This window comes from Solanum stenotomum, chromosome 3 (assembly GCF_019186545.1).
Source record: "Solanum stenotomum isolate F172 chromosome 3, ASM1918654v1, whole genome shotgun sequence".
Lineage (NCBI taxonomy): Eukaryota > Viridiplantae > Streptophyta > Magnoliopsida > Solanales > Solanaceae > Solanum > Solanum stenotomum.
In genome coordinates this window covers 14,653,725-14,668,716 of record NC_064284.1, presented here as the reverse complement: position 1 = coordinate 14,668,716, position 14,992 = coordinate 14,653,725, and the positions used below count along the sequence as shown (strand labels likewise).

The window sequence follows — 14,992 nt, the reverse complement described above, 5'->3', positions numbered from 1 at the left end:
ATTCACATCACGTAATCAATAACAATACATATTACAATTTGGATTTAAGTGGTCCGAAAATCAACTCTAATAACAGACCAATAATGAATCGGTACCGCATGGGATTATCCATAAGTAATATATACATACCACTTATTAATTAAAACTTATTTGAATCAATTGTTTGGAAGAAGAAATTAATAAATAAAGAACCTAGCTTTTTTATTCATCATAAGCATTAATTAATATTACACAGAGTGGAATAGAAGCATGATCCACATTATTTTAGAAAGCGATCGAGCTAGGTTATAATAAGCATAGATAGATAATTAACTATGCATCATTCCTGTTTACTTTGCTAAAGCCAAAGGGATAAGGCTTGTTATTGAGAGCCAGACGGGTGTATCCCTTATCTTGGTACAATCCGACATCTGCACAATCAAATTGGCATGTAGGACACATAAATTGACTAGGACAATACCTTAACTTGTAAGAATGAGGTCTCCCCGTCTCATCTTTCTCAATTTTGAACCAGTTCTCTATGTTATTAGGTCCTGGAAATCCTAAGGTACCACCAGTTATAACAAACCTAGGTGGTGGATACTCCGGCCCTAGAAAGTAATAACCAGCTTTCCAAACAGTTTCGTTAAAACATGACTTAGTTGAAGAAGAAGTTGAGAACATTATACTAACATCTTGGTTTTCATAAACAACATGATCACTTCCAAGTTGCATAGAATAAAACAACACGGCTGTGCTGTTATCAAATTCACCAGAACTGTCAAGCACAACGTCATTTGGGCATTCGGTACGCTTATTAATATTAGTTAAGTATACGCTTCCGCCTCCCGGGAGAACACTCAGAATGGAGTACTCCTCGTTCATCTTGAGTGGTTCGCCGTCCATGTCCAGCACAGCATGGGATACATCATTCCCATTATTAGAAAATTCATGAGAAAAGGCAACCAAACTTGAAACCAACAGGAAACTCAATATAGTACTAATACACTTCTTCATCTTTAATTTGTTTGTGTGTTTTACTTGCTATGACTCTATCTCCAATTTATAGAGCTGCTAAGGGCATTTTTGACAAACAAAAAATGAATACCTACTACCACCTTTTATTTTAGGTTATAATAACCTAAAGAAAAGTAACATATATTTTTTTTAATTTAAAAGTAAGGACTGTATATATACTGTGTTGTAACGTCTAAATTGGATCGGACGACCAATAATGAATAGTACTGAGCAAGTTTTATCTTGATATTTTAATTATATATTCACCGTTATATATATATATATATATATATATATATATATTTTATTTTATTTTTTTAACTCCAATCATTAAGAATACGAGTTTCCTAAGTGGTGGGGGGTTTGACATAGACCCCTACCATGTATATTACTAAGCAATAACATCGTTCAATATAGATAACAGGCTAACAACCACAAATGAATATTAATGTCCCAGCGAAACCGCACATGCATGAGATTATCCCATGACTAAGGGTGTGTTTGGCAGGGAGGAAAAGACCTGTAAGAATGTTGGTAAAAAAAAGGTGCAGAAATAAAATAAAAAAGATGTTTTGCAAAGAAAAAAAAATGCGAATGAAGAACAAACTAAAATTTGAGAAAATGAAAGAGAGAGAGAAAAAATGTGACAACGAAAAGGACCCACAAATACACTTGTAAAAAAAAATTATGCCCACATACAACTAATCTTCATATTTTAATTATATATTTATATTCACCACTCAATACCGACAACAGGCTAACGATAACCACAAATAATGAATATATGGGACCCATGAGATTATCCCATAACTAAAACGTGTCAATGAAGTACAATGAGAAATTTTACTTTATGTGGGTTTTCTTCAAATAAAAAAAAAATCGTTAACGAAAATCTGTTTGGCTATGCGATATAAAATCATGATATGATATCATAATATAGAATCATGAGATAAAATTAAAGTTTTATTTGGATATGCGATATGAAATTTTTGTGTTATATATTTTTTTATACTCATAAGAGTCTTATAAGTTGTAAAACTATTAAAATAGCCCCAATTGTTTATTCAATCTTACCAAATAAACAAAAATTTATAAAATTGCATAATAAATTATTACAAAGCTATTTATTTTCCACTTAAGTAACTGTTTCATCAAACTTTAATTCAATTAAAAAAAATTGAACATAAATTGTAGTGAACAAGTCTTTAATATAATCTTCCCACATTATACGGACAATCTTCTCACGTTGAACTTGCATTTCTCGATCATATGACCGAGAAGACGAACCAACATTGTTATTTATTAGTTGATTATGTCATTACTGTTAAAATGAATTTATCCCTAGCGTTATTAATTTCATCATTTATGTCATTCAATTCGATGAAAAGCCCCAAATCATTTAAAATTACCCAATTTTACTTAAATTACTCAATTTCAACCCGACCCGACCCACCTAATAATATAACCCATTTTGTTCATCTTCATTTCTGTACCCTCCCCTTTTTCTCCATTTCCTCCTCCACGCCGGAAATCACCCAAACCCCCTATCTCTTCCGACCTCTTTCACCACCATACAACACCCAACCAGTCACCGTAAACCACCGCCAAATGAAACCCAGATCACCAAATCCAACCAGAAAGAGCCGCTAAATAAGAATCCATCACCACTATTCTTCTTTTCTTTTTACCATCTCCGGCGAAGCTCCACACCGGAGAAAAAACTAACCAGCAACCGTCAGTCCCTTTTCTCCTCCCTCACGCCATTGAATCAGCCACCAGGAACAAAACAACCTTGAGCTCGAAGCTCAGGCGAACAACAGCAACCAAAACGCCTCCTAACAGCCGCCCCATTCATCGTAAATTGTCGTCCTAACTTTGTAAAAGTTATTCTAAATTTCGTGATCTAAGTAAGTAGTATTATTGTTTGATTAGGTAAATAAACGAAGTAGTATTTTTATATGGAATTTATTAGCTTCAATTGAAGAATTATTTATCTTATTGTTATTGATAGGAAAATTTCAGTGAATGTTGTATCAAAGAAAGATATAGGTTTGGGGTTTTAAGTTTGATATGAATTCATTTGGTTTAGTAGGTTGGGTTAGGGTTAAAACTGATAATTGAGTAATTTTAATTGAAATCAAGTTAATTTAAGTCAAGTTGGGATTTTCCATCCAATTGAGGGGCATAAATGATGAAATTAGTAATGACAGGGGTAAACATAACTTTATGTTAACGGCAAGGGCATAGTCAACCAATAAAACAAAGTTGAGAGATATTTTTGACTTTTTCCCCTATTTTATATAAATGTAAATTCACTTGGATATAATGTATTTTGCAAATTATATCTAATTTTAATCCCATATATTTCGATATCCCGAGATACATGTAGTTAGATACATCAAAATTTAGTAAGATTCGTAAATAAGCAAACTAAAAAATATCCAAATAATTAGCTCCTAAACTAGTGAGATTTCTATAAGTTTCTTATTATTTTATTGTATGCTTGATTATGAATATTAGTATCAAAATTTCACATTTTTACTAAATTGGCGGGATTAACTATCCATAAAAAAGATATGATAGCTAATTCCATGAAATATGATCCCTGTCTATCTCATTTCACCAACCAAACGATCCCATAATATTTTACGACTACTTTTAATCAAGAGAGAAGTATTGAAAGCATCCCCTCTATTTAACTAACTAATATTAACTAATACTCATTTTAAGTTTACTTTAAAGAACCACTTCCATATATGAAATGGTTTATTATCTTGATTTATAAAGATTAAATTTTTTTGATGTTTTACTTTGGTAAATACATAAGGGTTTTAAAATAGTAAATTGGAGGTGGGGCTTCTTGAAAGGCTGAATCTATCAATAGCCTCTTAAGATTGACACGAAATTTTCACTTAGACACCTTAAATAAATTTTATTCATTTTAAATATCTAATATCAACCTTCAATATTATGTCACTCTAATACCATTTTTTTTACAATCAACAAACATATATACATAATATGAGTTACACTGAATAACATGTAAAGTATCAAATTAAAAAAATATATTTATTATTTGTCTCCAAAATAATTCTTAAATAATAAGTTTTGAGTAAATAAAAATAAAATGGCCAATAAATCAATTTGTAGGATTTATTATTTAATTTGGCTTCAACTAAAGTAATTGGTAAAATTAATAAATATTACCCGAGTATATTGTCCATTGTGCTTAAAGGACTCTTGAAACTTGACATCAGGTGGAGAACCATTCATGAGATTATTGCACTAATAAAATTAAGTTGCAACACCTAATTTTACTTACCATAATTATTAAGAGTAAAATTTACCTGCATATGATGTATATACCTAATATCCATTTATCTCTATCTTTTTAAAAAAAAAATTAAAATCCCTTAATTCCCCCAATTCATAAAATCTTCCGGATACATAAATATTTCACTCCTATTTTCAGCCTATACCCACGTTTTCCACTCCCTCATTTTATCCCTAAATTCTCTCCATTTCTTTAGCAGTTACAAATTTCAAATTCATTTTGATTTTCAGAAGATGTCTCTCCCAAGTTTATCAATTATTCTATTTTTGAATTTCAAATCTTTTCTATTTCCAATTAATGATTTCAAATTATTCAAGAGGTAGATTTCTTTCCATCACTTCAATTTTTTTATTTCTTTTATTATTATTTTTTAAATATTTTCATCTTAAAAAATAAAAATAAAATTATCTCCGTCCTCTGTCCTCATTGAAATCTTATTGAACCTTTGCAATTTTAGTTAATCATATTGTCGTTGAAAATTTTTCTTGAAAAATTATTTTTCTTTTTATGTTTCTACTATTGAAAAACGTCCAAAAAAAAGAAGAAGAAAACAGTTGGATCTACCATCACTATTAAAGATACATATTTTTAATGTATCTCGTTTATTTTGAGTCTTAAATCAGTCTTTGTTAGTGTTATCATTGATCTGACACATCACTGCTACAATAACATTTGTTTTATGCAATGTATAATGTTCATATTTAAGGTATTGATACATAACTCTAATGTTGTTGAATCTTTTATTTGTGTTTATCATAATTAATAGAAATGTACTTGATACATAAACTTTGTGTTATTTATCACACACACAAAAAAGAAGCTATTTTGAAACAATTACATGTATAATGTATTTTTTTTTTTTTTTTTTTTTGACAAATTAATAATTGAAGGATAGGTTTTGCGTTATATGATATATAGAACCTAGTTTTGAATTTGAGTAAATTGAATGTTGAAACTCAAAGAATAATTGGGCAAAAAAAAAATAAAAAAAATTGCACTTCATATAACTGAAGTTTTAATCAATTTTTATACACTTCAATCAATCATATGTACATTCAATAAAAAATAAAAATAATGTTAAATGAGTTTGTTAAATTTATTGTTATTTTGAGAAATTGATAATTCGAGTTTGTTTCATACGATTATAAACCTTATAATTTAAATTCAAACATATCTGAATCATATTTGAGTATTAAATCAATTGTTTGAAAGTAGAAACTAATAAATAAAGAGCCTAGATTTTTTTTTATTCATAATCATATTAATATTACATCGAGTGGAATAGAAGTGATAGAGCACCACATTGCTACTTTGTTGCATGGCTTCATTTGCACGTTTTTGTTACATGAATAATAGTATCTATTGTCCTTCAATGTGTGAGACATATAATAGCTTAGTAATAACTAGTATAGAGACTTGCTATTTTAACAAATAATTAAAAGGCAAGGTTGGTAGACGTTAGCAGAGTAAATTTCATCCAATTTTGTGTTCATTACTTAAAGTCATCATGTTGGAGGTACGTTCAAAACAATTATTCTTTAAAAAGTGATCATATTCGATCTTAATCAAATACAACTTTTAACTTTAATGTTAAATTTTTTTAAATAATACTTCCTCCGTCCCCTTTTAGTTATTCTTTAAAAAGTGTATTATGTTACACTTTTCAAAAATTAATTTGAATTATTTTTAAAGTTAAATTGATTACATTGAAGATATTTTAAATTAAAAATTTAGATATTCAAAAACTATACGAAAAGTACTATAAATTACAATTTTTTGTATACCAATTCGATGAAAAAATACATCGTAAAATGTTAGTCAAAGTTCTTATCATTTAACTCTAAAAAAGAAAACCACGACAACTAAAAAAAGACGGAGTGAATATAAATATATTTAATTTAACAAATGAATAAAGATTAACTTATATGCTTTGATTATAAAAGTAATCTTTGTTAAACACTTTAATTTATTTAAAAAATATTATTATTTTTCAAAAGAAGTACTTTTGATCTCATAGCAACAATGCGGCTTTCAACCATGGTTATAGTTAGACGGTTTAGATTCTCTATAGAAAAGTTAAATGTATGCAGCAAATCAAATTTAAATTAAACCTATTAATTAGCGATTGAGACGTAATAATTTTTTATATGTGCATTGTGAATCACACGTGCTCAATGATCCCGTAAATCTTAATGGTATTTTGGATAAAAGCCACCTAACTGCTTAGAGATTTAATGATATATTTTGGATGCATTTGATATTTTCTCTCTAAACACCTTATCTCTATTCCCATTTTCTGTAGTTTTCATCTTCACCACCTTATTGCCTTTTGGAAATTAAAAAAAAGTGACGGAGGCCATCGCTTCTTATAAAAAAAATAATCAAAAAGCAACGCAGTCCGTCGCTTTTTGAAAAGCATCTACCCAAAAAGCAACGGACGTGACTGCGTCACATTTTCGTCGATTTTGATAAAAAAAGCGACGCACTCCGTCACTTTTGATCGTCGTTTTTTGGTAGTTTTTTAGTAGTGATTAAGTATGAAATCATTTTTTATAGGAAACACTTTACCATAAAATGAGTACATCCGACACAAATTCAAATTAATTAATTATCCTAAAGTAAATATTGTACACCAAATCAAAAATCAAAATAAAACTATACTCGGCGCGAAGTTGCATTCAAATTGACCTATTTTGACATGACACGAAGATTAGAAAGTAAATAAATCTTTTAGATCTTGTGATATATTAAAAAAATATATATCGAATGTATCAAAATATCCCTTAAAATAAAAATAAATCTAATACACCATAAACTAAAATACAAAATCCACAACAATCATGTATATGGAAATCTGAGTCCGGAGCCTAAAGGGCAAAAAAAATTTGCCAAAAATTCTAAAAGTGCATATCAGTTTTTTTTAACCAAAGGGGCAAATTCGCTATTGGAGTAGCGATTTTGTTTTCACGCCGTTATTCCCGTTAAAGTTCAAAATCGCTACCCCACGAGCGATTTTCTCCAAAATATTTTTTCCTTTTTAAAAAGAATATCGCTTCCCATGCAGCGATTTTGGCCAATTTTTTCTTTTTAAAAAATAAAATCGCTGCTATGGCAGCGTTTTTATATATAAAAAAAATTAAAAATAAATTAAGATTGAAAATCGCTCCACAGATAGCGATTTTAGTAATAAATAAATAAATTTTTAAATCGCTGCCTTTTTGGTGAATTTTTTTTTTTAAAAAAAAATCGCTGCCAAGTAAAGGAGTTGTTGACTGCAAAAGTGTATAAAGATGTGAATAAAAGATTCTCTCTCAGCCTATTTAGGATTCTTTATATACTTAGGTTGCTAAGTAAGCGATTTAAAAAAAAATAAAAATTCAGGCAGCAATTTTATAAAAAGAAATTGATATGCCCTTTTGGAATTTTTGTCAAATTTTTTTGCCCTTTAGGCTCCGGACTCGTGGAAATTCTTTCCTTTTTGTTTGCAAATTAAATCTATCGGATATTATTTGTAAGTGCGCTGGGATATACTATATTAGACATATATTTCCTCCGTTTCTTTTTATATGTCATCTTTGTTTTATAAGTAGTTGGACCACAATACTTGTTATTTCATAAAATCAATGCATAAATTACTATATTCTTCCTATTATACCCTTGATATAGTAGTTAATTAGTCTTCAAAATATATACTTTGACCAACCTAGGAAAACTAATAAATAATTAATATTTATTTGAGTACTTCATACATTGATTAATTACTCTTTCCATTCACTATTCTATAAAATCTGATTTTAAAAATAAGCTCAAAAATTTAAATAGTCATCCAAATGTATTTTAATTTTTGAAATCTAGCAGATTCATCATTTATTAAAAAATTGACTTAAGAAAACATTAAATAAGGGTAGAAGGGTAAAGTTACTTAATGCAAGTACAATCTAAAAAGGTGACATATAAAAAAAACGGATGGAGTAATAATTAATAAATGAAGAAGGTAACGTATATATTAGAGTTCAGAGCCAAAAGGGTTAAAAAAAATTGTCAAAAATTTCAAAAGAACAACAAAATTTAATTAAAAACCAAAAGAAAAATATTTTATCACTAAAAAATTAAGTCAAATTAGGTAAGACTCAAATTTCTATGTGCCTTGTAAGGCGCACCGCTTACAAGGCGCATACAATTTGAGCCTTTCCTTATGATTAAAAAAAATCATTGCTTTTCTTTTTAGAAATTAACATTTAAAAAAAATAAAAATTTATTGCTTTTTTTGGGAAGTTAAAATTAAAAAAAAAGAAGCTTTTTCAGCGCTTTTTTTCTTGGAAGTTAAAATTAAAAAAAAAAAACACTCTTTCATTGTGTTTTTTTGGAAGTTTGCGACTTGGGTTGTGTTGCGGTGGCTATTTTCTTTTGGAAGTTTACACGTAAGTTTTTATCTTACTACTTTAGTCATTGTTGGCTGCTATATCACGTTACTCCCAAAGTTAACGTGGAAGTATCTATCCACTTAGGGTGTATTGCAGTAGTGAGACTGCTTTATTTTTTATCAAAGATTTCGAGTTCGAGTCATGGGTATAAAACTCTTTTATTGAGAGCATTATCTTCAAAAAGGCTCTACACTACGTAATTTTAATTTAATCGGAACTTCAATATGAATTCTAAACATCGAATAAGAAGTTAAGCATAAGAAGCAGCTCAGTATCAACATGTCAGCTTCTTGGAAATAAATTCACATCTAAGGGTATATTAATATTATCAAATAAGTAATTCAGAGCATTATCCATATTCTATGTGACTTTCAACTTTGCTGACACTTCTTCACTTTGTTCTGTAGAACTTTAAAGAACAATTGCTATGTTTTCTCTCTTTGATCAAATTCTCCTCACTTCTCATATTTCTCATAGAGTACACCTTGAAGTTTTGTCCAATTTTTTTTATTTTTTTTTTGTTAGCAATCTGTCAATGACATTGTTTCCTGATCTTCTTACTATTTTGGTGTTGGAAAAAAAAAAGAATTGGACAAAGCTTGGAGCTCGCCAACTAATGGTGAATTTTTTCAGGTAATTGTTGTTCTTTAAAAGTTGCTTTTTCGAATTGTTTTTCATTTTATATTAGATGCCTCTTCATTGTAACACCAAGACTTTGATTCACCATTATTCTTGGCGTGTTTTATGGGATATGTGTGTGATTGATTTTCTATAGTTTTCTCAATAGTATCATATACTTGTCATAGTGCTCTGATTCGAAAAGTAAGCACACTGCTTATTCTATATTTCGCTCAATTTTGGAAATAAAATTATCCAGATTGATTTGTGAAAAGAAGAAATTTTATAATTAAGAATATATTGTGCAGGAAAAAAAATCTTATAATTAAATATGGTTACTTTCGTACCTTTGTTGAGAAGAAATCTTATAATCAAGGAAATTACCCAAGTTGATTTGTGTAGAGAAGAAATTTTATAATTAAGGATAGCTTGTTAACTTTTTTTTTATTGCAGCAGAATATGCATCCAAACTGTTTGATGATATGTGTGACTCATTTTATTTGAAGTCAAGTTCACAAAGAGTCTTAATTTAAATAGACTGTAATTTGTATTCTTTTCATTCTATGATTGCATATCTAAATGTTGTCCTAAATGTTGTTATGACTGCATCTAGACTAGCTCCATCAGTAGTACAAGAAAATCCTTAATTTGTATGGTTTTCATTCTATGCATTTTCATTTTTGTATCTGGAGGAGAAAATGAGTTTATTTATCATGTATCTTTAAAAAATGTTTACTTATCTTATATAGTAAGAAATCAAGTTATCAATTATTGCTCTGTCAACCTCTGCATCTTGAATGTTAAAACTAAAGTCCTGATCACTGCTATTCGTTTTATGTCTTTAACTTCTTTGTAATGAAGCGAATTTGGGAGAAATTTGACATCCTGTCTTATCTTATATCGATTTTGCTCCTGTGCCATCTTCAGGCGATCGAAGACTTTACCTAAGAGGTGGATTTCCCTCGAAGTCATGTAATATAAAATAAACATTTAATACTCAAATTGTTATCCTTTTGCATATTCACTGCCTCGTGTTAAAAGTTGGAATAAAGTTAAACAACCATATGCATGACGCCCGATGCTTTAACAAGGTACGAGACAACTTACTATGCTTCATTATTACTATATTGCACATTTACAACTTAAAACGCTTCTTTTCTCAACTACATGTATTTTGTCAATTACATCGTCAGAGCAAAAACATGATAATCACCACCACCTATCCAGTTTCTTTTCAAATATGTAAATAGCATCACATAAATGCATATACATAGTGCAATCACAAATGTACTATGCGACCTAACTATGACCTAACTGTATCGGTTGAAAAGTAGCTAGTCTCTGACAAAGGTGCTCTTGAGTTCGCTAAGCCATTTATATGCGATGAAGGTGGAACGGATTTCTCTCCAATCTCCTTTCGCCCGTTCACTCAGTACTCAGTAGCAGCTCCCGTATTCGCGATTCGCGAGGGTTGAAAATGGATTTCAGACAATATGAACAACAATAACTCGACATTCTCAAGTTCACCAATTGAGCAAGTCCGGCATATCGTCACAAAGTAGTACACTCAAGTGGACTCTATATATACACAATATATGTATAATTATATAAGAGCTACCAATATTTGTGACAGTAATCACCTATTTCGTATTGGGCCCGTGCGCGGGCAACCGCCGTCATCTAGTACTTTCTATATTAGAAAAGTGAGATGCCTAGCTAATGGTATCAACATGTCAGTTCATTGTCAATAAATTTCAAGTTAAGGGCATTTTAGTCACTATATTTTATAGATCTACTTACGTGTCTAACTCTGCTCCCATTATTTTTACGTGGTTTCAATTTATGTCGCCACCACATAATTTTATTTGTAAAGTCTTTTTCTCGCTGATCTTCTTCTCAAATCTATTGGTTTTGGCGAAATGGGTGTACAATGAAGATGTAGATATGGAAAAGAACATACCATTAAAGCAAAGAAGTTTGAGCATACCATTTATCCCTGTTGTTTCTTCATAATACGAATTATGGATGACTTTGTGATTTGAATCATTATCAAAGTCATCTGTTTTAAGCTTTCTTTTGCTATAACTGTTATAATGTTTAGCGATTTAGTTGAGTTTGACAGGCCTGCCTTGGTGTGGGCTCTTACAAGCTTGGACGTGACACCCACATAGGAAAAGAAAGCTACAATTTTAAAATGTCTTGATACTATAACAGCCCCTTGGACAGGTATCGATTTCATCTTCAACATGTACATTTATTCACCTTTTCTGCTATAATTTCTTCTGAAACGAAATCTGCATTTGGTTGTCTTGTAATTATGATATAATACTTTCATGAATTGGGGTATTGGTTTCCTCTGTTTTGTTTCTTTTATAGAAGTTTTGATTGAGTTTATTGAAGCTTTATCTTTTAATTATTTCTTCCCTACTCATTTTTTTTTAATTCCCATGTTAATGTGAATCATATATGAGGCTGTGAAGTTATATGCATTTTCCGAGCACATGGTTCCATACCCCTCTGCTTGGCTATTTTTCAATTTGAATCATTCAAACTTGTGATTTATGTTAGTAGCGGCTTTCATGTAATATGTTCTGTTTGGATAGGTTGTGAAGGACTTTCTTTCTTCTTATCATTTATTCCTCTCATTTGTTTGTTTGTTTATACATGTGTATTTTCGTTTCTTCATCATTTATTCCTCTAATTTATCTTTCCAGATAATTTAGCTTCTACCATTGGCCCTTGCACCATTTTTTTTTTTTTTAAAAGTTAGGTTGACTATTGCTATTATACTATTGTTACTATACTCTGCATCCATTGCTAAGACCTTTTCTCCTATTCCAACAGGAAATCTCAACATGTTACAACTGTAATTAAGAAAACCAAGATGACAGCCACCAATGTAGTAACAACCTCTTTTCCTATTTCGCCTTTTGTGGTACCAGCTTATGTAAATATACATCCATAAACTCTGTATTTGCTATTTGGCGTTTTGCAATATCAACTTTTATAAATATGTAAACACATGCAAAGCTCTGCAATCATAAACTTAATGTATATAGAATGCATGTGTGTAGTCACTCTTATTATGAAACTAGATAATGTTGCCCGTGCTATGCACGGGCCCAATAATATAAATGGTATGTTTTGGGGCTAATAACGGAGTTTTTGAAGGATTGTTTGCGTGGATAAAGGAATAAGTTTTTTTATCACAAACCTGTACTTTCTTTGACGCTATTCAAGGCACAATAAGACTACCCACATACAACATTTTTGAAATATTTTATGTTGTCAATTATCATGATTTATAGTATTTTTACGATAGATTCACTTAAAGAATGAGTGGAATTTTTTGTATTTTTTTCAAAATATATTTTGTGTTCTCAATTATCATGATTTATAATATTTTTACGCATTTTTTAAATATAAAAAATTCAAAAAAAATAAGACAAATAAATTAAAATGGACCCAATATATGTTATTTTTGTTGTCTCAATTTATGTCACACAAATAAAATTTGGAGAGTCATCCAAATTTTAATTTTTTTTTAACAAATATTTTAAGTTATTAATTATTGTGATTTATAATATTTTTATGTAACTTTCAAATAACCAACATTACTGGTCACTTTGTCCTAATTTTAAAATTTGGAGAGTCATTGAATATTATATATTATACTTGGGCATAAACTCCCTTACGCACGGGCTCAATAACTATTATTTTTTGTCCTAATGTATGTGACACATATAAAATATAGTGAGTTATTTAAATTTAATATGATTTTTAAATATTTTAAGTTGTTAATAATGTAATTTATAATATTTTTACATAATTTGTAAATACTTAATATATATTACTCCGCTTGTCTCAATGTGTGTAACATAGATAAAATTTCAAGAGTTAATCAAATGTTGTTAATTGTTAAGATTTACAATACATTTTACGTAGTTTTCAATAATTTCACATTAAATAATACATATTACTACTTTTGTCTCATTTTATGTGACATTGATAGATTAATTTTAAGAATCAGTCAATTTCTTTTTTTGTGTTTTTTTAATAAATATTTTAAGTTGTCAATTATCACGATTTATTGTATTTTATACATAAATTTTAACGATAGATTAATTTCAAGAATCAATCAAAAAATTTTATATGTATTTTTTTGAAATATTTTATGTTGTCAATTATCATGATTTATAGTATTTTTACGATAGATTAACTTCAAGAATCCGTGGAATTTTTTGTATCTTTTTCGAAACATATTTTATGTTGTCAATTATCATGATTTATAGTATTTTTACGCAATTTTTAAATATAAAAAAAAAACTAAAAAAATAAGACAAATAAATTAAATGTACGCAATATATGTTATTTTTGTTGTCTCAATTTATGTGACACAAATGAAATTTGAAGAGCATCCAAATTTGCATTTTTTTAAAAAAAAATGTTTTGAGTTATTAATTATTGTGATTTATAATATTTTTATGTAACTTTCAAATAACCTACATTGTTGGTCACTTTGTCCTAAGTTATGTGATATAGATAAAATTACAAAATTATCCTTTTTAAAATGTCTTTCAGATATTTTAAGTTGTTAATTATTATTATTTATAATACTTTTTTGGTAATTTTAAAATGATAGATGTTATTTTTTTCTGATCCAATATATGTGACCCAGATAGAATTTTGAGAGTCAACCTATTTTATTATATATCTTCTAAATATTAAATATTTTAAGTCATTTGTAAATGATTTATTATGTTATATTATTATATATATTTATTTCTACTATATAATAAAAGGGAGTTTATGTATATATTATATTATATATTATATAAACCCCTCTTTTATTATATAGTAGAAAAATAAATATATATTATATATATTATATAGTAGAAAAAATTATTTATTATATTATATTATTATATTATATATTATATATTATATAGGGAGTTTATGATGGGACACATAGAATGTCCCATCATAAACTCCCTCTTATATAATAGTAGAATGTTCTTCAACCACTACTACTATGTGATGATTTTTCAACTGTTGTCTAACAAGTACTCCTAACTATTGTCGTGGGCCCATGCGCGCAGCCACGCTTCGTCTAGTAAAAAATAAAAGAACCTGACTTATAGTAAATAAGTATATTTTACTATTGTTGTTTGTTTTATTTACAGAACAATTACATTATTTGGAAAAAAAAAGAAAAAAAAGAACAAAGTTTTATTCGATGATTTGACATTTGAAGGTACATTCATCTATATATAACACTTATTATTTATATTATTTTTAATTTCTGTAAATATTAGTTTTAGTATAATAAAAAGCAATGAAAAACGTTCTTTTTTTAATTTTAACTTCCAAAAAAAGCAATGGACAAACTTCTTTTTTAATTTTAACTTCCAAAAAAAAGCAATGAAAAAATGTTTTTTTTTTTTAATTGTAACTTCCAAATAAAAAAAGCAATGAATTTTTTTTTTTAATTTTAACTTCCAAAAAAAAAACAGTGGAAAAACGTTTTTTCTTATTTATTTTAACTTCCAAAAAAAAACGCAATGAAAAAATGTTTTTTTTTTTTAAAAAATTATCTTTCAAAAAAAGCAATGAAAAAACT

The 14,992-nt window shown here is 28.4% G+C and overlaps 1 protein-coding gene and 1 long non-coding RNA gene across 2 annotated transcripts; one reads left to right on the top strand and one right to left on the bottom strand.

Annotated features, from left to right (window-relative positions):
* Positions 1-312: 312 nt before the first annotated feature.
* Positions 313-996, bottom strand: LOC125858718 (miraculin-like). The gene has a single exon (XM_049538533.1). The coding sequence runs from the start codon at positions 994-996 to the stop codon at positions 313-315; it is 684 nt and encodes a 227-aa protein (XP_049394490.1).
* Positions 997-11,531: 10,535 nt separating this feature from the next.
* On the top strand, positions 11,532-12,451 carry LOC125858648 (uncharacterized). Its single transcript, XR_007445762.1, has 2 exons — positions 11,532-11,598; positions 12,217-12,451. It is a non-coding gene; the product is annotated as an uncharacterized LOC125858648 (long non-coding RNA).
* The last annotated feature ends 2,541 nt before the right edge of the window (positions 12,452-14,992 follow it).

What these genes read in the sequence shown, in the direction of transcription:
- LOC125858718 (XM_049538533.1), bottom strand. Translation starts at nt 996, where the DNA reads ATGAAGAAGTGTATTAGTACTATATTGAGTTTCCTGTTGGTTTCAAGT.